General features: G+C 37.9%; 1 protein-coding gene across 29 annotated transcripts in view; it reads right to left on the reverse strand.

Annotated features, from left to right (window-relative positions):
- EPB41 (erythrocyte membrane protein band 4.1) overlaps positions 1-25,828 on the reverse strand; it is a 184,590-nt gene that overhangs the window by 98,824 nt on the left and 59,938 nt on the right. For 18 of the 29 annotated variants that reach the window (XM_069578797.1, XM_069578785.1, XM_069578792.1 and 15 more), the window contains exons 2-3: positions 4,877-5,354; positions 1,514-1,726 (exon numbers count right to left, since the gene is read on the reverse strand). In XM_069578797.1, coding sequence (XP_069434898.1) covers positions 1,514-1,726; positions 4,877-5,354 — 691 coding nt within the window. The remainder of the gene's footprint in view (positions 1-1,513; positions 1,727-4,876; positions 5,355-25,828) is intronic. The other 11 variants (XM_069578801.1, XM_069578814.1, XM_069578817.1 and 8 more) reach the window with 1 other exon arrangement.

Genomic DNA, 25,828 nt, shown 5'->3' on the forward strand with positions numbered 1-25,828 from the left:
ACATTTCAAAAAATTAGAAATCATTGGCACATCTACATGACACATACCCTTCTCTCAATGAGCTGTTATTTTTAATGACTATTAGTAATTCACATAGTTGCTAATTCATTTTTAGACTTATCCCATATTATCACATCATTTTCTTCATTTTCTCCCTTCTATGTTTCTAAAGGACAGAGATGATTTGAGAATTCTTCACATACAGGTCCCTACTCTCTTCTTTATACTTTCAAAATTCAGAAGTCCTAAAAAGTAAAAGGTGACGTTTATTTTTTGTTCAAAGCTCATCTGAAGGCAAATTCTAACCTGATCCTTTATGGGCTATTTTTCATTTTTATTTATCCAACTTAGAGTTTTCATATATTTTACCATAGAAATAACATGCTTGGTCATGTGCCTACTGCTATACACTTGAGTGGGTATATTATAAAATTTCCACAGTATGTACTGATTGCTTTTCTAAAGCCCCAAATATTTTGAATACCGAAACACATCTGCCCCCACATGCTTCAGATAAAGGGATTCCTATCTAGATTTTGATCTGAGTGTGAAGAATGAATGTGGAATAGCTTTCTCCATCTCTAGACTAGTTAGTAGTGAGAAGCAGAAAGAGCAGACCCTAGATCTCTAGTTACCAGGAATAGTAAAGCCATTTTCAAAATGCAATAGTGTATTTTTCTTGTTTTTCAAAACTTCAAAGGGGAATTTCTATTAATAAATACAATATTTTAGACACAATATAATATTTGTGCTTATTTGCATATAAATAAATTAAATTCAAAATAATGTTATATACCTAAGATACAAGTATATATGAGTTATATATAATGGAAATAATCTTAATAATTGCTTTTTATCAGGCATATTATAATTGATAATTATTGCTCTAATTTTAAAAATAGCTATAGGTTTTCAAGGATTTTAACTTGTCTTGAAGCAAAAGAATAATTGAAATATTAATAACTCTGACATTTCTATTCTTGATTCAATTATTTATTCTTCCTGGAAATAATAGAGAATTTTAACAAATGGCATTACTTTATGTAAGCTTTTTATATCCTATCTCATGGAGCTAAAGAAACACATTCAATAAACTAAAGCTTATTAAAGACAGCAAAAATGAACAGGTAGTAATTTTTTTTTTTTTTGACAAATACAATTATGGGGACTGCTAGACCTAGAAACTGAGGCTATCCTGGGAAATCTAGTCATGGAAGGTCACTCTATAAATAACCTTTTTTTTTTTTTTCTTAAAATTATTTTGGGTTATAAAAGTAACACATGCTCAATTCACAATACATATATTTGGCAGATATAGAAAAAACTGGAGATGAAAATAAGACTCACTCATAATCCTTCCACACCTCCACCCCTAGAAAATCACTATTAACATTTCAGTCCATAGAAACAGTCATTATACAGGGTCTTACCTCAGACCACGGCACTGCTTTATCCAATCCTACATGAAACAATCTGTAAGCGTTCTAACTACTGGAAATCAAAATGCACTCACCTCCACCACACATTCGTAAACTGTGTCATCCAACAGAGAAACCTTGCAATGCATGCTTCCGTGCCTTCTGATGGATTTCTGGGAAGCTTTTAATTCTCTCTCTGCTTTTGATTCAGGACTTTCTTCTTTTACTTCTATTTTAGAGCACTCCTCAAGTCCTCCTTCTTCCTTAGTCTCAAAATCTGGATCTTCTCTGTGTTCTTCCTGAGCAGGCTACATAGCCATGACATCACCAAGTCAGTAATAAAGACACTTCACACAACATGCTGTACACAAGTTTGCTTATAATATGGCTAGCAGTAAAAGCATTAACTGAAGAAGAAAACCGTTAAAACAAATAAAAGCGATGAGTAAATAATTTTTTTCTATAAAAGATATGATCTCCCCAAAGATCCACAGACTGCTAGTCTCAAAACTTTATAATATAAGGTAAAATTTGCTCTTTTTTTCCCCTAAAACTGAAGTGGGTAACCATTCCCTTCTCCAGGGGATCTTCCCGACCCAGGGATCAAATCTGGATCTCCTGCATTGCAGGCAGATTCTTTACCAGCTGAGCCACCACGGAAGGCCCCTATAATATAAGGTAAAATTCTATCTTCAGGTGGAGTGTCATTTTTCAAATCAATAAATGAAGGTTTCAGGTAAACTAGAGCATACCAATCTGTTGCTCTCAGCATTATACATTTTTACTGGCTATACCATTATCTATTCTTAAATTCTATCAAAATTTAAACATCTTTGCCCCTTGCTCCTCAATTCTAATGAGGTAGCCTTATGAATTGCAAAACAGGCTGTTATTTGTCATGCGGTCTAAATTTTATGAATGGCTAAGAGGGGTTCTTAACCAATTTAGACCAAAAGGCAACAGATGTAGTAGGCTAACAACTGCAAATACCAGTGATCTAATTTTTACCAGGTATCACCCATGACAAATGCAAAGGAGATTCAAAGAAGCAAGAGACGGACTGAGATCTGGATCCCCTAGGGCAATCATTAAGTCATCCCAAAGTAATGCAGGTAAGTGAGACGACGTTTTGGCATACCCCTACTTACTTTTTACACAATAAAACTGCTGAAAGATTCTTAACTAAACCTCACTAATCCTTTTCTTGCAAAAGAAAACATAGTTGACATTTGAGAAGGAAGATTTAATTATTTGGCTGCTGCTCCTCCTGCAATAGATACTAGTGAAGTCGCTCAGTCGAGTCCGACTCTTTGAGACCCCATGGACTGTAGCCCGCCAGGCTCCTCTGTCCGTGGAATATCCTATCTGGCCCATCCCCACTCTGCTAGTATTCTTCACGTCAGTACCCTGTTTGCTGCCTTCGTAACATTTACGACGATAAATAATTATTTTGTATTTACTACTTTTTTTTGTCTCTTCCATTAGACAATAAAGTTATCATGAGTAGGGATCATGTTTGTTCAATAATAACAACAACAAACATTTATATAGAAATTACAATGGGTAATTATTGTTCTAAAAGCATTATTTATATGAACTCATCTAACCCTATGGGGAGTGTACTATTGTTATCTCCCCTTGACAAATAAAAAATGGAAGGCAGAGAAGTTAATTAGGTAGGATCATACAGTCAGCAAGTCACATACCAGTCAGACTCCAGAATTCATGATCTCTTTGCCGTATTGCAGTTTTTTATTTACCAATGTCTGTCCAGCTTAGGGCCTGGCACACACAGTAGGTTTTCAGTAAATTTGTTGAGTGAATAAATTAAAAAGTATTAAAAAATGACACATGGTTTCCAAAAAACTCAAAGTACCCTAGATGAAGGCCAGTGCAATCCTACAATACAAACTCAATTTTAAAAAATCCTGTATAGAAAAGGACCATTCAAATGAAATTCTATGAAATCAATGAATGAGATTTTAGTTAAATCTAAAATTTGTCATCTGTTTTAACGTTAGTACAAATGTTATGATCTTTAGACCAAACAGACTAATCCTGATTCAAATGCTAACTAAAACAAGATAGAGATTTTTCAGTACATAAAGCAAAGGGGGAAAAAAGCATCTAAAAACCTCTTGAAACTACCAGGCTTCCTGAAACATAACATAATTTAACTCCTTTGGTATTCCTAAAATTAAATTAAATTAATGACACTAAAATATGTGGTTTCTCTGCCTTTACTGTTTATATATTTTATTAACTAAGTAATAATAACTAACATTTATTCAGTGCTTATAGTATGTCAGGCAATGAAGCAAAAGTGTCACTTGTCAGTGACTGAATCTTCTAGTCACACACTATAAATAAAACTTTGTCTTCAGCCTGCTTTCACTAATAACAAATACATAACAACTTTATCCTAAATTTTACTTAGAACTTTAAATATGCAAGCAATATTTTCATAAATACATATATTATTTTTTAAATCTAATAAAACTATATAGCCCAAGTCTGAAACCTATAATAGAAACATATAGGACTTACACATTTTACAAGGTACATAATGCCCACGTTTCAAAAATAAAATACTTTGAAAACAACTCTTAATTTGTAATTTATTAAGCCTGAAAACAAATGACATGCCTAGAAAATAGTTTGAGTTGCAGTACTAATATTTTCCCAAGATTTTTGGACTGATGACCAGACTCACAACTCATTCTCAGTTTAACTACACTAACAATCAAGCCTCCCCGCAACTACTATATATTACAAAGGTGATATAAAAGAGCTAAATTTCTGCATCTATATCTTACACTCTGTGGAAATATGATCTAGTTGTAGAAAACAACACGGATAAGGTAGACATTGTTCAAACTTATTACCTACTTCTGGGTATCTTGGAATCTACCCCAAGGCTTTTATAAAGATTTCCATAAAAGAACTATGTTTGTTGATAAATTATCCCATTTCTAATAATTCCACCAAAATGAACTCTAAACCACTTCATTTCCTTCCCCCTCACCATTAAAACTCCTGGACTTGTTCCATTATTGTAGCAAAATATAAATTCATTTGATACATCTCTTTCATTTTCTCTTTTTTGATTTAGACAGTATAAGTATCTTTTTTTAAGTCTTTATTGAATTTGTTAAAGTACTGCTTCTGTTTCTTGCTTTCCTTTTTTGGCCAGGAGGCACCTGGGATCTTAGTTTCCCCACCAGGGATTGAACCTGCAACCCCAGCACTGAAGGTGAAGTCTTAACCACTGGACTGCCAGGGAAGTCCCCAACGTAAGTATCTTGACTGTGTGAATTTCTTTAGAGCAGAAACTCCAAAGCATTATGTTACTTATTACTAATACCTAAGTCAACTAGCTGGTAAGAAATAAAACCAAATGTTCTTGAAGGAAAATTGTTTAACCTGCCTTCACCTCCCACTCAATTGCATACCCTTACCTGTGTTTCTGCACTGCTTAATGAATGGAGATCCAAGGATGGGTCTGTTTTGAGCTCAGGTTCAGGAGCTGCAATTGGGGCCTTTAAAATGATTTCTTCATCAAGACTGGCTCCAAATTCTATCTCCTTCTGGCCTCCTTCACCTTTCTCTTTAGCTGACTCTACTTCTTTGCCTTCCTCCTCAGACACCTGAGATTTAGGCCTTTTGAGGAATGAGGAGAACAGCCGTGACAGGCCCCTGTTTTCTGATGCCCGCTCCTTGTTCCTGCTCAGGTCTTCATGTGTCGGTGTGTCTCCATTAGATGTCTTCAGCTTCTGCTCACACTGATTATCTCCCTCAGCTGCTGCTTGAGAAGCCTCTTCCAACTGAGTTTCCTGTTGACCGGAGCTCGTGGCTCCCTCACCCTCTTCCTTCTGTGGTCGGTGCTGTGGATTTTCAGCCTCAGCCACTAAACTCTTCTCTGTTGTCATGATGTTGCTATTAAAAAGAAGATGGCAAAGGGGGTCTCTTAGAAACAGAATGCATTACTGAAGGCAAAACCCTCAATCAGGTCAAGTGTGACAGAGTTAGTATCTTCAGGTATTTAACCACCAACAGACAGTGCTCTTATCCATTAAACATGAGACTTTCCATTAAAGCACAAAAATAACTTACCTATACATCCTGGATAAATTATTAATGCTTGGCTTGCTAAAGTTATGACATAAAGAAATTAGCTTAAAATAGGACTCCCTGAAAGCCAGCTTAGTGAAATGCATATTTTAAATTCAAAGCTCAAAACTATGTATAGCACAGTTTTATCCTTCCTAAAAAAAGATCTTATTTATACACTGTTCTTTGACAGCATCAATCTGCGGGTACAAGGTTTGTAGAAATTATCTGCAAAATTCTCTACATCCCAAGAGATGATGGGATTAAGATTCCCCAGCTCTTCACTCTTGTTGTTTATATTTCTCAGAATGCATATTAAGAACAGAAATGTAGAATTCTGATCATTTGTTATCAGGCTTGACAACAGCAATGACAAGTATACAGTTAAAATAATCACAAAATAAATCCTTAGGATTTCGTGTTACAACATTAAATTGCCGAAGTCTCTGACTTAAAGTTTTTAAAGATCTTTTTTCCTCTGACAAATATGATTTAGAATACTCATCATTTTTAAGAGCAGCAGGTAACTATTACAAGAGAGGAAAATAGATAATAGAGAAAAATAAAGATGCAAAATAGAGAAGAAAAATATTGATTAGAAAGCAAACACTGATTCAACTGTAAGAGAAGAGAAAGCAAGCTGTAGGCCTCACATATTCAAAAACTTGTTGATTTCTAGTTTCTTTCTCTCAAATCTCCCAGTACTATTAGTTAAGTCACATAATAATGCCAAAGAGTAGTGTCACTAAAGGGTAACCACCATACCAGGGAACCACTGAGTAATGAAGTTGACTAATTACTTTGCCAACAAAGGTCCATCCAGTCAAGGCTATGGTCTTTCCAGTAGTCATGTATGGATGTGAGAGTTGGACTGTGAAGAAAGCTGAGCACCGAAGAATTGATGCTTTTGAACTGTGGTGTTGGAGAAGACTCTTGAGAGTCCCTTGGACTGCAAGGAGATCCAACCAGTCCATTCTAAGATCAGTCCTGGGTGTTCTTTGAAAGGAATGATGCTAAAGCTGAAACTCCAATACTCTGGCCACCTCATGCGAAGAGCTGACTCATTGGAAAAGACCCTGATGCTGGGAGGGACTAGGGGCAGGAGGAGAAGGGGACGACAGAGGATGAGATGGCTGCATGGCATCACCGACTGGATGGACGTGACTCTGAGTGAACTCCGGGAGTTGGTGATGGACAGGGAGGCCTGGCATGCTGCAATTCATGGGGTCGCAAAGAGTCAGACACGACTGAGCGACTGAACTCAACTGAACTGAATAATGACCTTACGTTTTGACTCACTGCTATACCTAACAGTACTCCACTCAAAAAGCAGTGTTTACATTGTCTTTGCTTCTGCTCCATGCTGTTTAGATGAAGTAATTTAATTTGGATGCCAAAAATCTGAACTGATGAACTATATTTGGCCCATTCCATCCTCAGACCCTTTACACTTGCTGTTCTCTCTATGATTTTCCACTCCTGGATATTTGAAAGCAGATCCCTCCTCATCATTACTGCCTCTGCTCAGATGTCACCTCTTTACAAAGGCTTCCCAATCACATCCTATCTAAAATAATGGCCCTCTAGATGGTCTCATAGCATTTATTACTATTTACAATTATTCTGTTAACTTGTTTACTGGTTTTTGTCTTCTTTCCCCCCAGCTAAAATTTAAGTTCCATGAGGACAGAATAGTACCTGGCACATTACAGGTATTAAAAAAGTCTGTTGAATAAATTAATTTCAATTGTATATACCTGACAAAAACTGCAAAGGTCTTCTCTAAATTATTCAAGTAAATCTACTTCAAAAGCACAGGTACTATGCTAGCGATACAACAGTAAACAAAACAAGTAGGTCTATGTCATCATGGAGTTTATAGTCTTGATTCAACTTTAATCAGTATAATGAAAGAATATTGAAGAGAATTCTTATTTACAATATACTGCTGCTGCTAAGTCACTTCAGTTGTGTCCGACTCTGTGCAACCCCATAGACAGCAGCCCACCAGGCTCCCCCATCCCTGGGATTCTCCAGGCAAGAACACTGGAGTGGGTTGCCATTTTCTTCTCCAATGCATGAAAGTGGAAAGTGAGCGTGAAGTCACTCAGTTGTGTCCGACTCTTAGCGACCCCATGGACTGCAGCCTTCCAGGCTCCTCCATCCATGGGATTTTCCAGGCAAGAGTACTGGAGTGGGGTGTCATAAATCTAAATAATTGTGTATAAGTGGAACAAAGTAGTGAAAAGGGAAGGAAGCTAATGGCATCAAGCACTATTTCTGCGTCAGGCCCCGGGGCCAGGGACATTATCTACAATATTTAAAGTAAGCCTTTCAATAACCCTGAAAGGGAAAGTGGAACCACTTAATCTCATCGTTGAAGAAACAAACTCAGAGTAAAACTGGCCCAAGGTCACACTGATAGTAGGTGACAAACCACTGTAAGTGAAACTGAAATAAATAAAGTTACATTAATAAAAAGAAAAGCCTTTATATGAGTTCTTACTGCTGATCTACTCAAATTATTCTATTTTGAGCACTAAAAATATTTTTAAATAATCAAAATATTCACAGAAGCATATTCTCCAGTTTGATCTACTAAGTCATCAAAACTACTCTGTGCTAATAAAAAACACACTAAGGTCTTTATAAACACTACTTAAACATTTACCAACCAATGTATATTCTGAATTTGCTACCCTTGAGTGAGGTAGGTACACTTGTCTTAATTCCTCCTTATATTAGGAGTAAGCAATTGATTTTTCCAAGGTTCTTTTTCTTTAATCTCTAAATAATCAAACTTGACCCAGAAAGAAAAAACATGAATATCAAACCACCAGTTACTCTTAAAGAGTTATGATTCAAGAGCACCAATTTACTTCAAACTTCCTTCACAAAAATAAACAAGAGGACAGGCTGAGGATTGAGCACTATTTTCCACGGATTTTGGATATGACTTTATCACTCATCTTACTGAAAAGACACAGAAACTACTTCTACATTGAAATGTTCCTGCACAACAGACTTTACAATAAGGTCTCTCACAAAGATCCATAAAAAATTATAAATCTTTCGTGACCATTTTAACAGATGTGAAAATCACTTAAAGTGAATTCTAACAATCTTTTACTTGTATTTTTCAATAAATAGAGAGTATTTTTCTTGTGTTTTCAATTTTTTATCATTAAAAAAACAGAAAAGATCTTCTAAGGATATTCCTATAATTTCTTTCCCATGAAAAGATGTCATCTCAAAGTAGCTGAATGAGTATGAGCACTCAATAGTTAAAAATACACACATGGTTACAATTTGTGTGCTATATGTGTGCTTGTTAAATTTTAATGTGTGCTGAATCACCCAGTAATCTTAAAATACAGATTCTGATTCAGCAGGTCTGGAACAGGGCCTAAGACTCTACATTTTTAACGAGCTCCCAGATATTGCCAATGCTGCTGGCCCACTGACCACACTTTGAGTAGCAAGGCAGAGAAAACTATTATTTCTTTGGAAACATACTCAAAATGTCTGAGAAACAAAGATGGGAGAAAGCTACCTTCAGAAAGTAGTATGTGAACAAGCGAGAAATAGTTGACACAATAAATGCCCAAAAAATGCTTGCTGAATTAAGGAATGAATCAGCAAAGAATGCAGTATACTATTAAATGCATGGTGCTATTAACCTTTATTAATGGAATAAAATTAATTATTAATGACAGTTTTCATATATGTCCTTTCCAGCCATGCACATATGGATAGCAATGCATTTACTAAGAGTCACAAGAGCAAAAGGAGGTAGGGAGGATGGGGAATATAACAAGTGAAACCAATAAATCAGCCAAGTATCTCCAGATAACTCTGAAAAATAAATCGCAAAAGCAAAAGTCCTACAGGCCATTTCCTAAAAGCTCAAATAAAGTCATCCTGACAAATCTGTTATACATGCAGCCAGGTTCTTCACATTACAATAGGTAGGATGGGTAACCAGGAAAAGAGATACAAAAAGTCAAGCAGCAAAGACAGGATAAATGCTCTACAAACAGGCTCTTCCTGTGTAAATGATACTATTTTTATTCTGGATACAAAACCAAAAGGAGTTATCTATTTATTTAATGTCAGAAAAACATCTTCTGATTTTAAAAAAGGGACAAAAAGATCAGCATAGCCGAGAGGACAGTGATGAGTGGTCCCATTCCATCGTGATCCTAATCCTTCAAACCCGAGGAATTATACTCCATCTGCTCTCAAAGATACACTTACTTTAATAGTGTACATCTGTTGACTTCAGGCAAATCAGATCTTCACAAACCTGATCCTGAGCAGATTGCAAGTGCCGGACGACATCTTTCATTTTTTTGGTATCTCTTTCTAACAGTACAGTCAGTGCTCCACTAATGTTTTTTAGGTGGAAAACTTGGTAAAAAACACTACAGTTTGGAATGACTAAGAAAATTTCCCTTACAGTCACCATTTAATGATAAATTTTAATTATTGGTAATACTCCTCAAATTAGTTCACTGAACATCTATCAGTGTTTACTGGGTGCTAATCATATATAAGGTTTTGGCTCAGCTCTTTGAGAGGGAAACAAAAAGGATAATATACAGTTCTCAAGGAGATAAAACATATACACAAATAACCAAAGTACTACCTTGTGGTAGTACTTGGCGCTTAATCAGGCAAGGCTTCGTGAGTGGAACCAATTAAGCACCAGAGAAGTACGAAGTACTTTCAACTAGAGTGATCACAAAAAGTCTCGTAGAAATCGTTTTTTAAGCTGTGCTATGGAGGATGAGTACAAGATGTCAATAGAAAGCAACCTGAAGTGCAAAGAACAGATCAAATTCCAGACAAGGAACTGAACTAGCATTAGTAGAATACTGTAGCTATTCAGGAACTAGTTAAGCAGTCCAAACTAGGTGATATGGGGCTACAAGGACATAAGGTTAAAATAGGTACAATTTAAAACGAATTCTAACTGAAATACTAGTAATAGTAGGTCCCATTATTGAGTACCTATGAAATACCATACATTACACAATTTACCGTGGTATTCTAGAATCACTCTAAACGGTAGGTGTTTTCATTTCCCAGATAAATAGAAGCTGGTTCTGGGAGGTTAAATTTTTTGTCACAGAATTAAACCATGTTTTAATGAAACTATTAATATACTACAAGCTGGTGATTCTATTGTAAATTCCCAGAATAGTGTCTATCTTTCCAAATCTGGGTACTTCTATCCCACTGTTCTCTGCTAAAGAAACCCCCCTCTGGAACCCTCCTACGCTGTTGGTGGGAATGTAAATTGGCACAGTCACTATAGAACACAGTATGGATGTTCCTGAAAAAACTAAAAATACAGCTACCATATGATCCAGCAATCCTACTCTTGGGCATCTATCCAGAAAAGACAAAAACTAATTCGAAAAGATACATGTACCTCAATGTTCACAGCAGCACTATTTACAACAGCCAAGACATAGAAATGACACAAGCGCCCATCAACAGACAACTGGTTTAAGGAAACATGGGGGGTTGTGTGTGTGTGTATAATGGAATATTACTCGGCCATTAAAAGAATAAAACATTGCCATTTGTACAACATGGATGGCCCTAGAGAATATCACACTAAGTGAAGTAAATCAGAAAAAGACAAATATTATATCACCTTTATATGGAATAAAAAACTAATACAAATAAATCCATACACAAAATAGAAACAGACTTAGACATAGAAAACACACTTGTTAGCAAAGGAGAAAAGGAAAGTGTGGGGAGGGATAAATTAGGAGTACTGGATTAGCCAGAAGCAGAAGATATTAGGAAGAGGGGGCAAGAATACACACTAGAACTATACAAAAAATATTTTCATGATACAGACAACATGATGGTGTGATCACTAACCTAGAGCTAGACATCCTGGAATGTGAAGTCAAGTGGGCCTTAGGAAGCATAACTACGAACAAAGCTAGTGGAGGTGATGGAATTCCAGTTGAGATATTTCAAATCCTAAAAGGTGATGCTGTGAAAGTGCTGCACTCAACATGCCAGCAAATTTGGAAAACTCAGCAGTGGCCACAGGACTGGAAAAGGTCAGTTTTTATTCCAACCCCAAAGAAAGACAATGCAAAGAATGTTCAAACTACCACACAACTGCACTCATCTCACATGCTAGCAAAGTAATGCTCAAAATCCTCCAAGCCAGGCTTCAACAGTATGTGAACCATGAACTTCCAAATGTTCAAGCTGGTTTTAGAAAAGGCAGGGGAACTAGAGATCAAATTGCCAACATCCACTGGATCATCAAAAAAGCAACAGAGTTCCAGAAAAACATCTACTTCTGCTTTAGTGACTATACCAAAGCCTTTGACTGTGTGGATCACAACAAACTGTGGAAAATTCTGAAAGAGATGGGAGATCACCTGACATGCCTCCTGAGAAATCTGTATGCAGGTCAAGAAGCAATAGTTAGAACTGGACATGGAACAACAGACTGGTTCCAAATCAGGAAAGGAGTACATCAAGGCTGTATATTGCTACCCTGCTTATTTAATGTATATGCAGAGTACATCATGAGAAATGCTGGGCTGGATGAAGCACAAGCTGGAATCAAGATTGCTGGGAGAAATATCAATAACCTCAGATATGCAGATGACACCACCCTTATGGCAGAAAGTGAAGAAGAACTGAAGAGCCTCTTGATGAAAGCGAGAGGAGAGTGAAAAAGTTGGCTTAAAACTCAACATTCAGAAAACTAAAATCATGGCATCCAGTCCCATCATTTCATGGCAAATAGATGGGCAAACAATGGAAACAGTGAAGGTGAAGTCGCTCAGTCGTGTCCGACTCTTTGCGACCCCGTGGACTGTAGCCTACCAGGCTCCTCCGTCCATGGGATTCTCCAGGCAAGAATACTGGAGTGGGTTGCCATTTCCTTCTCCAGGGCACCTTCCCAACCCAGGGATCGAACCCAGGTCTCCCACATTGGAGGCAGACGCTTTAACCTCTGAGCCACCAGGGACTCCAAAACCACTACAGATGGTGACTGAAGCCACGAAATTAAAAGATGCTTGCTCCTTGGAAGAAAAGTTATGACTAACATACCCAGCATATTAAAAAAACAGAGACATTACTTTGCCAACAAAGATCCATCTAGTCAAGGCTATGGTTTTTCCAGTGATCATGTATGGATGTGAGAGTTGGACTATAAAGAAAGCTGAGCACAGAAGAATTGATGCTTTTAAACTGTGGTATTGGAGAAGATTTTTGAGAGTCCCTTGGACTACAAGGAGATCTAACCAGTCCATCCTAAAGGAAATCAGCCCTGAACATTCATTGGAAGGACTTATGCTGAAGCTGAAACTCCAATACTTTGGCCACCTGATACAAAGAATTGACTCATTTGAAAAGACCCTGATGCTGGGAAAGATTGAAGGCAAGAGGAGAAGGGGGCGACAGAGGATGAGATGGTTGGATGGCGTCACCGACTCAATGGACATGAGTTTGAATAAGCTCCAGGAGTTATCGATGGACAGGGAAGCCTGAAGTGCTGCAGTCTGTGTGGTGGCAAAGAGGCAGACATGACTGTGTGACTGAACTGAACTGGATTAAAAGATACAAACTCCTATGCAAAAAATTAGAGAAGCAACTATATAACACTGGGAACTATATTCAGTTCCTTTTAATGATCCAAAATGGAAAATAAGCTGAAGAAAAATATATATATAACTGAATCACGTTGCTGTATACCTGAAATTAACACAATATTGTAATTCAAGTATACTTCAAGGAGGAGGAGGAGGAAGAAGAAAGGAGGAAATTCCTATCTGTTAAGAATTTATGGACAGGCTTTCAATCTGGCCAAGACTACCTCTATTGCCACCAATTTCAAGTTCACAATTTACGTACATATTTCTCTTCCCATGGAGTGTATGTGAAGGTGGAATGGGGAGACAAGGAAAAACAGATTATGAAAGGACTTGAATATCCGGCTAAATAGTTCAGATTTTATTCTGAAAACAGTGGAGAACCACTGGACATTTTTAAACAGGAAAGCGGGTAAACAAAGCGGAAGCAGGACAGGCCTAGACGCAGAGAGAAGCTCAGCAAATGACTGGGTAGATTCAGGTTATCAGTGAATAAATTCACAATGGGTGTCCCTGGGGAAGCTGAAACCAATCCTGAGCAGATACACTTGAAAAGCCTTGCAACTGCCCTTAGTTTCTCTAGCTTGTTCTCATTAGCAGGTTTCTCAATAACACGGGCAATTTCATGTCTGAGCCTGAAGGCATTTTTATAACACTTCATTAACCCACTCTGATAAATGGCTTAACAGAAGAGGTCTAGCATTAGAACCAAAATAGAAAAGAGAAAAGAAGTGAGATGGATATCTCACAGGCATCTTCAATACATGTCTAAAATTAAACTCTTGGATTCTTTTTCCTATACCGGGTTCAAACATACCATCCAGACGCTCTAACCAGAAAACCTAAGTGCCATCCTTGGCTCAGCCTCCTCCATTTCCCTTCCCAATCAAGTCCATCTGTTAGCCCTATAACCTCCCAAGTAGATTCAGAATCAGTCCATTTTCCACCTTCTGCACCACTGTCCCATTTGTGCAGGCCTCCTTCACTTCTCCTTGTATGATCTCAACAACCTCACCTTGTTCTGTTTTCCTCCTGGCCTCTACTGTATGGTCATACTGTTGCTGCTGCTGCTAAGTCACTTCAGCCAAGTGCTTTCCTGGCTAAAGTCATTCATGCATGCCACTTCCTTGGACTGGAATACACCCCACCCCCTGCAATAAATCTGGTTTCTTCTTACACCTTGCAATTCAGCTTGAATAATTCCTCCTCAAAGAAATCTGCCTTGACAACCCTAATGTCTACATAAGTCTGTCCATAAGTCCCTTCCCTAGTTCTCTATCCTAGTACCTACTTACTTCCTTCACAGTATCCTCTTCTCAATGTATACAGTCATACTTGTCATTTACCTGTTTAACGTCTGTCTGCCCCACTCCAGCACCTACAGCCACTCTGTAATAGCCCTGAGAGAAGGGCGGTTTTCTCTTCCATGGTATACTTAGTACCTAAAACAGAACTGGTGCTGCTACTCAGCACCGAACCTAGGACTTTGAACAGAACCTAATACCTAGCACAGAACACTGCAGATACTCAATAAATATTTGTTCAGCAAATGGACAAATAAATAGGAAAAATAATAACTTAGGTTTGTTGTTGTTCAGTTGCTAAGTCATGTCCGATTCTTTGTGACCCCATGGACCACAGGATGCCAGGCTTCCCTGTCCTTTACTATCTCCTGGAGTTTGCTCAGATTCACGTTCACTGAGTCAGTAATGCTAGCTAACCATCTCATACTCTGGCACCTCCTCCTCCTTTTGCCTTCAATCTTTTCAAGCATGAGGATCTTTTCCAGTGAGTCGGCTCTTCTCACCAGGTGGCCATGGCGTTGGAGCTTCAGCATCAGGTTAAACTTAGGTTTAACCATATTCACTATACATATACAGGATGGAGGTTGTCCTTTAACAATGAAAGCGAAAGTCGCTCAGTCATGGCAGACTCTTTTCAACCTCATGCACTACAGTCCATGGAATTCTCCAGGTCAGAATTCTGGAGTGGGTAGCCTTTCCCATCTCCAGGAGATCTTCCCAGCCCAGGGATCGAACCCAGGTCTCCTGCATTGCAGGCAGATTCTTTACTAGCTGAGCCATAAGGGAAGCCCACTCGAGTGGGTAGCCATTCCCTTCTCCAGGGCATCTTCCCAACCCAGGGATCGGACCCAGGTCTCCCACATTGCAGGTGGATTCGTTACCAGCTGAGCCACCAGGGAAGCCCAATTTAACAATAGTTCATAAGAATTTTAAGGTTTTGATTGTACACACTCCAACAGAGATAAAATCCCAAAGGAGCTACCAATCTTTAGCTGCATTTCTAGATTTACACTGGCCAAAGCACTCATTTGATTCTTCAACATAGATTTTCTGAGAGTGGTACAGTATTCTAGGCAATATGGTAAGCAGTGGGCTACAATAGTGAGGAAGACAAACATAATTACTGACCTCCTGGCTCACATTCTCCAATCACAAGGTCATGGAAAGTAACAAGGTCTCAGTTCTTGTTATACATTTTGCATCTTAAATCTTACATTCAGCTCTGGGCAGTTTAAAGAAGCCAGAGTCTGTTCAAAGAAGAGATATAAAATGATGATGGAATTTGAAAACATGTCGTAAGGTAAATAATTCAAAGAAACTGGGATACTTAGCCTAGAAAAAAAGAACAGAGAAAAGGAAAGTGGTTGCAGCCCTCACAAATTTCCAGAGTTGCCAAATTTTATGTGATTCCTAAAAGAAAACTCAAATTAGTCAGTGGAAATTACAAAGACACAGTTTTCACCTCAATATAAAAGGAAGAGATTCCTAATAATTAGAGATACCTAGTAAGTAAATGACCTGCTTGGGAATAGTGAGCTTATTATCACTGGAAATATTCACTTAAAAGCTGAATGACCATCTATCATGGATGCCAGAGAAAGGATTCTTCCACTAAAGTGGGTTCTTGCATTAAATGACCTCTAAGGGACCCCTGATACTGGGAAAGACTGAGGGAAGGAGAAGAGGCAACAGAGGATGAGATGGTTGGATGGCTCACCAATTCAATGGACATGAGTTTGAGCAAACTCTGGGAGATAGTGAAGGGCAGGGAAGCCTGGTGTGCCACAGTCCATGGGATTGCAAAGAGTGAGACATAAATTAGCAACGGAAAAACAAGGTTCCATTCAATGCTAAGATTTTACAGATAGGAAGAAAGGTAAGGAAAAAAACTAAAGGGACACTAGAATAGTGATGCAATTGGGTTATTTTTTAAAAGACTGTATTATAAAGTGAGAGTTACTATTTGGGTTAAAATAAGAGGGAAAAACCAAAAGTAAAAAAATGATAAAAGGCCATTTTACTTCTCTAATCAGAAAACAGAATTCAGTAACATTCCTTGACACAGAAAGAAAACAATGTTCAAGTACTGAAGTCTCAAAAAATCTGCTAGAAAATAGTTTGTTTCCCAATAAGGTCAATCTCCTCAAAACCATAGGGAAAGAGTCTTTCCTTTGTAACTCAATTTAAGTATGCTAATTAGCACTTTTAGAAAAATAGGAAAACTATCTATGTAAAATATTAAAATCGTAGCTTAAAATATACTAAAGAACTTCTTTGTGATTCTTCTTTCATCCTCCCCAAATTATTTGGACCTTAAAGTACTCCTTATGTGAACCTATCTTGCCATATTGAGTGAATCAGGAATGTCACTCAGCATGAACATGCTGTTTTCAACAACTTTATTTTTAATTTAAGTCATTTCCATGGTGACTAACACCATTGAACCAACTCATTCAAAGATATTTTTAAATAAACAAACTCTTACTCATCTCCTTCTAAGAAGACCAAAATATGCTCTTTACTTCCCCACAGAATTCAAGTTTGTACTTAGATGATGTCTAGACATATTCTAAAAGTATAACACCTGGGCCCTCCCAGAAGAGTGCACCACCCTCACGATAGTGCAGTCATGATAGGAATCACTTTAGATGTGACACCAAACCATTGATTTCTCACAGAACTGAGTTTTACTCCCTTTAATTGTCAAAATGTGTTAGCCATTCTGAATGTAGATCTTTATTAAATGGATTATATGTCCCTTGTTTCATTTAAAAAAAAACACAACCCAGAGAACATATTAAATCTTTATTGACTTAGTCATCATTATGAACCTCAATTACTATGCAGAGCTAATGTCCTCAAGGACTAGTTGGGTTTATAGGGATGGTGAACTCTGCCATATGGATACCTGAGGACTGGGGTGGGGGGGGGGGCGGGCGGCTTATGTATGTATCTGCCTTTAACAGTTTTCCTGTTTGTTCATTTGCAGAATTAACTTGTATTTCTTGCTGACGTCAAGATAGTCTGCCAATGAGTTGTTGTTGTTCAGTCACTTAGTTGTATCCGATTCTTTGCGACCCCATGGACTGCAGCACACCAGGCTTCCCTGTCCATCACCATCTCCAGGAGCCTGCTCAAACTCACGTCCATTGAGTCCATGATGCTATCCAACCATCTCATCCCTCTGTCTTCTCCTTCTCCTGCCTTCAATCTTTCCCAGCATCAGGGTCTTTTCCAATGAGTCAGGTCCTCACATCAGGTGGCCAAAGTATTGAAGCTTCAGCATCAGTCTTTCCAATGAATATTCAGGACTGACTGATCTCCTTTAGGATTGACTGGTTGGATCTCCTTGCAGTCCAAGGGACTCTCAAGAGTCTTCTCCAACACCACTGTTCAAAAGCATCAATTCTTCGGCACTCTGCCTTCCTCATGGTCCAGCTCTCACATTCATACACGACTACTGGAAAAACCATAGCTTTGAGCAGCTTCCAACATTTCCCTTTCTAATCTGCTGTTTGTTAGTCTACCATTGAATAGGAGATCAAATTGACAAATGTGTTAAAATTGTGTAAAAAATAAAAGAAGTGCAAAGGAAGAGTAAGATTAATGTTTCACATTATTCACTGAAATAATTTAGTCCCATGGATTTTGTGGTATCTACTTCAGCCCTTCAAATATAAACCTACTTTGAGGTTCCCATTATACTGTGACTAGTTGAGACTGTTGGATGACTTTCTGATAAATCACTCCAATATAATGACATTCTCTTTCTTTACAAGTAGAGATCAAGAGTCTTTAATACTGTTATTTATATACAGTGTTACATTTCATATAAACTCTTTTGGAAAACCAAAAACAAAGTAACAGTTTAGCCTGAAAATGTAACAGAAAAGGAGGAGAACTACTTAATAGCATCAAAAATCTCAAGGCAGATACAAACAAAACATGAAAATTTCTAGCTGCAAACGGGGTTTGGCTAAGACTATGGAACTTTTCTTACACTCTTGTTTTTATTTTATTATCTTAGAGAATTCGATCTAGTAATACTTACTAACTTTAAACTCAAGAAATTCCCTAAGATTTATTATACTGGCAAACTTCACTTTAGCCAGAACACTACAGTAAAATAATTAAATATCAAATGTCATCTGATTAGAGTGTATGTATGAATAAAACATTGGATCATAGCTCGCATTAGCAGATATTGTGAAGATTGTAAAATGTGCTGTGGCTGTCATTCAGTATTGTTAAATGTGAAAAATATACCACAGTCTATCAGAAGATAAAACGCTTTCTCATACAGTGCTAACACTGGCACAGAAACAAGATTCAATAATGATGGAGTATTTCAAACAACCCACTATTTGCTAAAAGCATTCAGTGAAATTATTGACTAAGCTTGATGACATTTTTCTCTCTCTAAAAGGAGATGTCCTATTATTATGTTCTTAATTCTGAGCAATACAGAATAATTTGTTGGTGACACGAATATATCAGGAAACTTGGCAGAAAAAAAATAATTTGATAAAGTTAGGGGGTTTTTTTGGCCACCCCAAGTGGCTTGTAGGACGCTAGTTCCCCTACCCGGGATAGAACTCAGGCCCCCTGCAGTGGAAGCATGGCGTCCTAAACATCAGACTGCCAGGGAATTCCTCACAAAGTTTTTATACTGAGAAAAGAGGTAGGTCATAGTCAAATATGTGAGTTTATTATAAACAAATTTTTATTTTTAAATTTTTTTTAAACTTATTTTATTTAGCTGCATCGGCTCTTAGTTGTGGCTGGCTGGCTTAACTGCCCCACAGCATGTGGGATCTTAGTTCCCCCACCAGGGATCGAACCTGTCTCCCTGCATTGGAGGGCAGATTCTTAACCACTGGACCACCAGGGAAGTCCCCATAAACCAATCTGTAAACACTTAAAGAAGAGTAAGGCATGACTGCATGGCCAAGGAATCTACAAGCATATGGAATCTGGATGGATAAGGCAATTCTGGAAAGCAAAGTTCATTCATTACATTTCACAGATATACATTAAGTGCCAGATTCTTTTCTAGGCCCTGGGGATACGGCAGTGAAATTTTCTCTACACGATCAGAAATTTCTAGAAAACATGAGGAAAGTATTAGAGCCCCAGTCGTAAACAGCAGGGAGATTGTAGAAATATATAATGAAGGTTTTAAAATAGCATTCCAAAGGACTGCTTACAAAAATGATCAAAAGTCTGAACCCTAACAAATGCTGGTGCAATCCCCCCACACCCGAAGGGAAAAAAAAAAGAACAAACAAAACAAAACTTCTAAAAATGGCAAAAAAGAAAGGAGAGGGGAGGAAAGAGAAGAAAAAAGGAAGGTCAAATTCAGACTATAGCTTTGAGAGAAAAACAGTGTTAACATGTGCCAGAGACAAAATTAACTGTGTTCTTTGAAACAAAACAACATAAAGGAGGGTTTATAATCAAAGATAATTTAGGCTATTACATGTAACCTTATATGTTAAAATGCGTTTAGGTCTCCAATCCCAGAAAAACCTTATTTCAAAGTTCAGAAGTGACTTGCAAAATTTGATCTAAGATTACTAATAAACCTGAGTCTTTACCAAATTCACAGTTAGTATGACTGAATCAGAGTTCAAAAATATCTCAAGCTGGAAAGATCCATCAAAACCAACAAGGAGGAATTTAAAAACAACGTAAGGTTTCTACATTGAAGCTTGAAAAATAATGACAAAGAAAAAAAGTGGAAACAAATGTCCATCAATCAGGGAACAGATGGGGACTTCCTTGGTGGTCCAGCAGTTAAGACTCTGTACTTTTAATCCAGGGGACACGAGTTTGATCCCTGGCCAAGGGATTAAGGTTCCACATGCTGTGTGGTACACCCCCAAAAATTTTTTTAAGAAAAAAAAAATCAGAAAACAGATGAAGTTATTAATAATAAATTCATAGGATGGAAACTATAGCAGCAAAATGGACTATAACCATACATATGAACATAGTGGAATGTCATGTTTGAGGGAAAAAGCATATTGAAGGATATATTTTGTGTAATACTATCTATACAGACTTGAAAAACATGCAATATCATATAAACTGCTTAGAAACACATAGGTAACAAAATTATGAGAAAAATGCACAATCACAAGATGTAAAAGAGTGGTTATTTTCGAAGAGAGGGAGAGTAATGAGAATGGAGAGAGGTACCACAGGAACTCAGCTTTATCAATTATGTTCTATTTTGTAAACTGGGTAATATTCATCTCCTTTTATTTCTTAAATATTTTACAAAAAGATTTTTAAGAATTACATAATTATATTATGGGAAAGACAACTTGGTAGCATTATTTTTAAAAGATTTCTTATGAGCCAAAAATGCAGTGTGGTTTCTAGAAAGATTAACATAATCTTGATGAAAGTGTGGTATCCAGATTATGGAATTAACTAAACTGTTGCATTCCTTATAGTTAACCACAGAGTATTATTTCATTCTGAGCACTACAATTTAAGCAGGACATTAACCAAACCGAGTATATCCAATGACCAGAATAATGAGTAGTCTCGAAACCATAACTGCAGATAATCCATCAAGAGGTGAGGATTTTTTTCTCATTTTTTTTTCCAGGAGGCTAACGAGACTGAAGGGAGAAACTATAGTTATCTAAATATAAAAGCAAGAGTAAGATGAATGGATAAAATATGATGTATATATGCAATGGAACCCTACTCAGTCTTAAAAAAAGAGAATGAAATTCTAACATATACTAGGAGAAGGCGATGACACCCCACTCCAGTACTCTTGCCTGGAAAATCCCATGGACGGAGGAGCCTGGTAGGCTACAGTCCATGGGGTTGCTAAGAGTCGGACACGACTGAGCAACTTCATTTTCACTTTTCACTTTCATGCATTGGAGAAGGAAATGGCAACCCACTCCAGTGTTCTTGCCTGGAGAATCCCAGGGACGGGGGAGCCTGGTGGGCTGCCATCTATGGGGTCACACAGAGTCGGACACAACTGAAACGACTTAGCAGCAGCAGCAACATATACTAGTATCAAATGGCTGAGCCTTGAAAACATTATTCTAAGTAAAATAAGGCAGACACAAAGGGACAAATATTACATGATTCCACCTATATAAGGCACCCATAGTAGTTAAATTCATGGAGAGGGCAAGTAGAATAGTGGTTACCAGGACCTGGGGGAAGGGAGGAATGGAAAGTTATGGTTTAATGGGTAGAGTTTCAGCTTGGGATAAAGAAGTTCTGGAGATGGACAGTGGTAATGACTGTGCAACGATGTCAGTATATTTAATGCCACTGAACTGGACACTTAAGATGGTAAACTTTATGTGTGCTTTCCCTTTTTTTTTCCCAAAAAAAAAGGGGACAGTACATCCTTGCTAACTTTTCAAATCCTCACTCGCAAGTGCCTTTGCAGTTCTAATAATTTCATATATATTACACTGTCCTATACAGCAATCACTTAATGAAAAAGATTCAGTTCATTCATGTCTTCAAGGAATTTATGATCCAGTAGAGGAATATATTTTTTGTTTTCTGGCTGGTAACCCAGTGTTGAAATGGCTATCCCTTCATTTTAGTTAGTTTGATATCACTATTAAAATCATGTATTAATAAATGTATAACTGAAAAATACCTTAATCATCAACTATCTCTCATTGAAATACAAGGTCACTATGGTTCAAAAAAAGATAAGCAAAGTCATTTACCTAAGGTCACTCAGCTCATAGCGACTTAAATAACAAATAACTTAGTAACTGTTAACTCAGCTAATAACTAAGTCTGGGTGGTAGGAATGCAGGCCTTAAAACCTTCAGACCAATGCTACTTTCATTACTTCAACATAAGGCTTTATCCCTATGAACTAAATGAGAGTTCCACTGGAACTCAGGGTAACAATGCACAAGACAAGAGTTAAGGAAAATGTATCGCCTTCTTAGCTACAATGATCTCAAGTTAACACCAAATATCCTGAATGATGCTTTTAATTCAAACACCACAGTCCACCCAAATGGAATGGGAAATCCTACCTACTGTCCCCAAACCCTCCAGGACATTTCATATTGTTCAGAAAAACAGCCAGTCTTTCCCACCACCTCCCCTGCTCCATCCACACTGGTCTTCCCACTGTTCCTGAAACATGCTAGGCACTCTGCATGCAGCCTTTGAATGTGCTGCTCTCTCTGCCTGGAAAGTTGCTTCCCAGGCAGCCACAAGGCTTGCTTCCTCTGGGTTTTTACGCAAATACCACTTTCTCAGTGAGGCTCTACTCAACCAGCCTACCTAAACTGGAGTCCCCACTATACTTCTTCTCCTTTTTCTACTTTAGTTTTCTCCACAGCAATTACTACTCCTTAAGGACATACTATATAGTCTTTACTAGTTTGTTTTTTGTCTGTCTACCCCACTAGAATATACAAAATAAAAGTCAAAGTCACTCAGCCATGTCTGACTCTTTGCGACCCCATGGACTATGCAGTCCATGGAATTCTCCAGGCCAGAATACTAGAGTGGGTAGCCTTTCCCTTCTCCAGGGGATCTTGCCAACCCAGGGATTGAACCATGGTCTTCCGCATTGCAGGCGGATTCTTTACCAGCTGAAACTTCACTGAAAAAAGAATTTTGCCTGTTTTGTTCATTATTACATCCCTGGTACCTAGAATGTGGAGCCAATAAATATCAGTTGAAGAAATAAATGAGCAAATGAAAGAAACTGACACTGATATGCTTAAAGGCCAGAAACTATCTTCCTCATGATAAGAGATATAAGTACATCATTTGGTGAAGGATAAATGCTGGACTGGATGAAGCACAAGCTGGAATCAAGATTGCCGGGAGAAATATCAATAACCTCAGATATGCAGATGACACCACCCTTATGGCAGAAAGTGAAGAGGAACTCAAAAGCTTCTTGATGAAAGTGAAAGAGGAGAGTGAAAAAATTGGCTTAAAGCTCAACATTCAGAAAACGAAGATCATGGCATCCGGTCCCATCACTTCATGGGAAATAGGCGGGGAAACAGTGGAAACAATGTCAGACTTTATTTCTGGGGGCTCCAGAATCACTGCAGATGGTGACTGCAGCCATGAAATTAAGAGACGCTTACTCCTTGGAAGAAAAGTTATGACCAACCTAGATAGCATATTCAAAAGCAGAGACATTACTTTGCCAACAAAGGTCTGTCTAGTCAAGGCTATGGTTTTTCCAGTAGTCACGTATGAATGTGAGAGTTGGACTGTGAAGAAGGCTGAGCGCCGAAGAATTGATGCTTTTGAACTGTGGTGTTGGAGAAGACTCTGGAGAGTCCCTTGGACTGCAAGGAGATCCAACCAGTCCATTCTGAAGATCAACCCTGGGATTTCTTTGGAAGGAATGATGCTGAAGCTGAAACTCCAGTACTTTGGCCACCTCATGCGAAGAGTTGACTCACTGGAAAAGGCTTTGATGCTGGGAGGGATTGGGGGCAGGAGGAGAAGGGGATGACAGAGGATGAGATGGCTGGATGGCATCACAGACTCGATGGACGTGAATCTGAGTAAGCTCCGGGAGTTGGTGATGGACAGGGAGGCCTGGCGTGCTGCGATTCATGGGGGTCGCAAAGAGTCGGACACGACTGAGCGACTGAACTGAACTGAGCTGAAAGAAATTAAGATACTCCAGACACTCAAGAAGAATACAAAAGGTTTATTTACATTTCCAAGATACTCAGATACTACAGATGTGGACGTGTTAACTCCTTCTTTTAGGATAAATTGAGGATGAGCAATAATCAATATTAGAAACTTTGTGTTACTCTCCTAAAGTTGTTTTTTTTTTTTAACTTACAAACACTATCTGAAAGAAAAACATTTGCTCATAGGAAAATGTTTTTGTTATTTAATTACAAAACAATCAGCTAAATTACTGTGTTGCCTAGCAGCAAAATGAAATTAATGTGCCAAAACCTTGAAAATGCTCATTCATTCTAAATATTTCTTGGGTCATCCAGATAGTCGCTAACAAAGGTAGCACGTAAAGGAAATCAGAGTGAGGAGGGTCAACACGAGTGGTGATGACCTCAGATTCCCTAAGGGTATACAGTTCTGGGTCAGCTCCCCGGAGTCTGAGTCCAAAAAGAAGCAGGTCTAGCCATTCCTAACTAACCTCTAGGTCATTCTTCATTCATACGTGTTCTAAAAAAAAAGAAAAAAAAATGAGGTTGTGTTTCAGCGCTGCTGAGAGAATTGTGAACCAACCTAGATACCCAGAAACACTGATAACTCATCCTATATCTGTTCTGATTCATTCATCTTCTTCTCTTGAATACAGTCTCAGAACTAAAATCTAGTCTTTTAAGTAATTACCCTATAAGAAACCCTATCAGGAAATCACTTTCAAAAATTCTCTAAAAAGTAATTATATATATAAGAAAATAAGTAACTATAAAGTGCTTCCCTGCATTATTTAGATTCTATGAAAATTTTTAAGCAATATCATAAAATTCTCATTGGTTGCCAAGAAAATTATAGTATCGAAAACAGGATTTTTCCCCTTCCTTGAGTAACTAACTACTATTGTAGGCACCAAGCTAAAAGCTCCTAGATGTGGCTCCTATCCTCAAACAATGCACAATCTATTTTTAAAAAGACAGGCAAGAATAAGCACTAATGTACTAATATATGCAGAAACTAAGTAGGGCAGAAAAAAGTCATTTAAACCAGCTATCAGGGAAGTCCTTTTAGAGACGATCTGTGCTGAGTCTTAAAGGATGAGTAGGAAGAGGTGATGAAAAGAGGAAAATGCACAGTCATCTGGATGAGCACCTAGAAAGGGCATGAACACCTGAATGGGAAACAATCAGCGGTTTCCTACAACTGGAGTGTAAAATACAGGATGACAGAAAATAGTACAGCAGTCCTCCCTTATCCTCAGGGATACCTTTCAAGACCTCGATGGATGCCTGAAACTGTAGACAGTACCAAAACCAGACAGAACCCAAACCTATATATACATATAAACCTACACGTACATACACATACACACACATACACACCAGATTTTCCCTATACAAACCTACCCATGATAAAGATTAATTTATAAATTAGGCACAGTAAGAGATGAACAGCAATAACTAATAATAAAGTAGATAATTATAAAATAAAAATTAGGTGAATGTGATCTCTCTGTCTCAAAATACCTATGCAGGTATTTTCAGGAAGCAGTTGACTGCAGATAATTGAACCCACAGAAAGCAAATGGTAGAGAAAGGGAGACTACCATAGAGGATATCACAAGCTTGCAACTATTAGAAAGGGGTAGATTAGGGTAGACCTTCCTTTGCAACTTCAAAAATCTATA

Source organism: Ovis canadensis, chromosome 2 (assembly GCF_042477335.2).
Source record: "Ovis canadensis isolate MfBH-ARS-UI-01 breed Bighorn chromosome 2, ARS-UI_OviCan_v2, whole genome shotgun sequence".
Taxonomy (NCBI): Eukaryota; Metazoa; Chordata; class Mammalia; order Artiodactyla; family Bovidae; genus Ovis; species Ovis canadensis.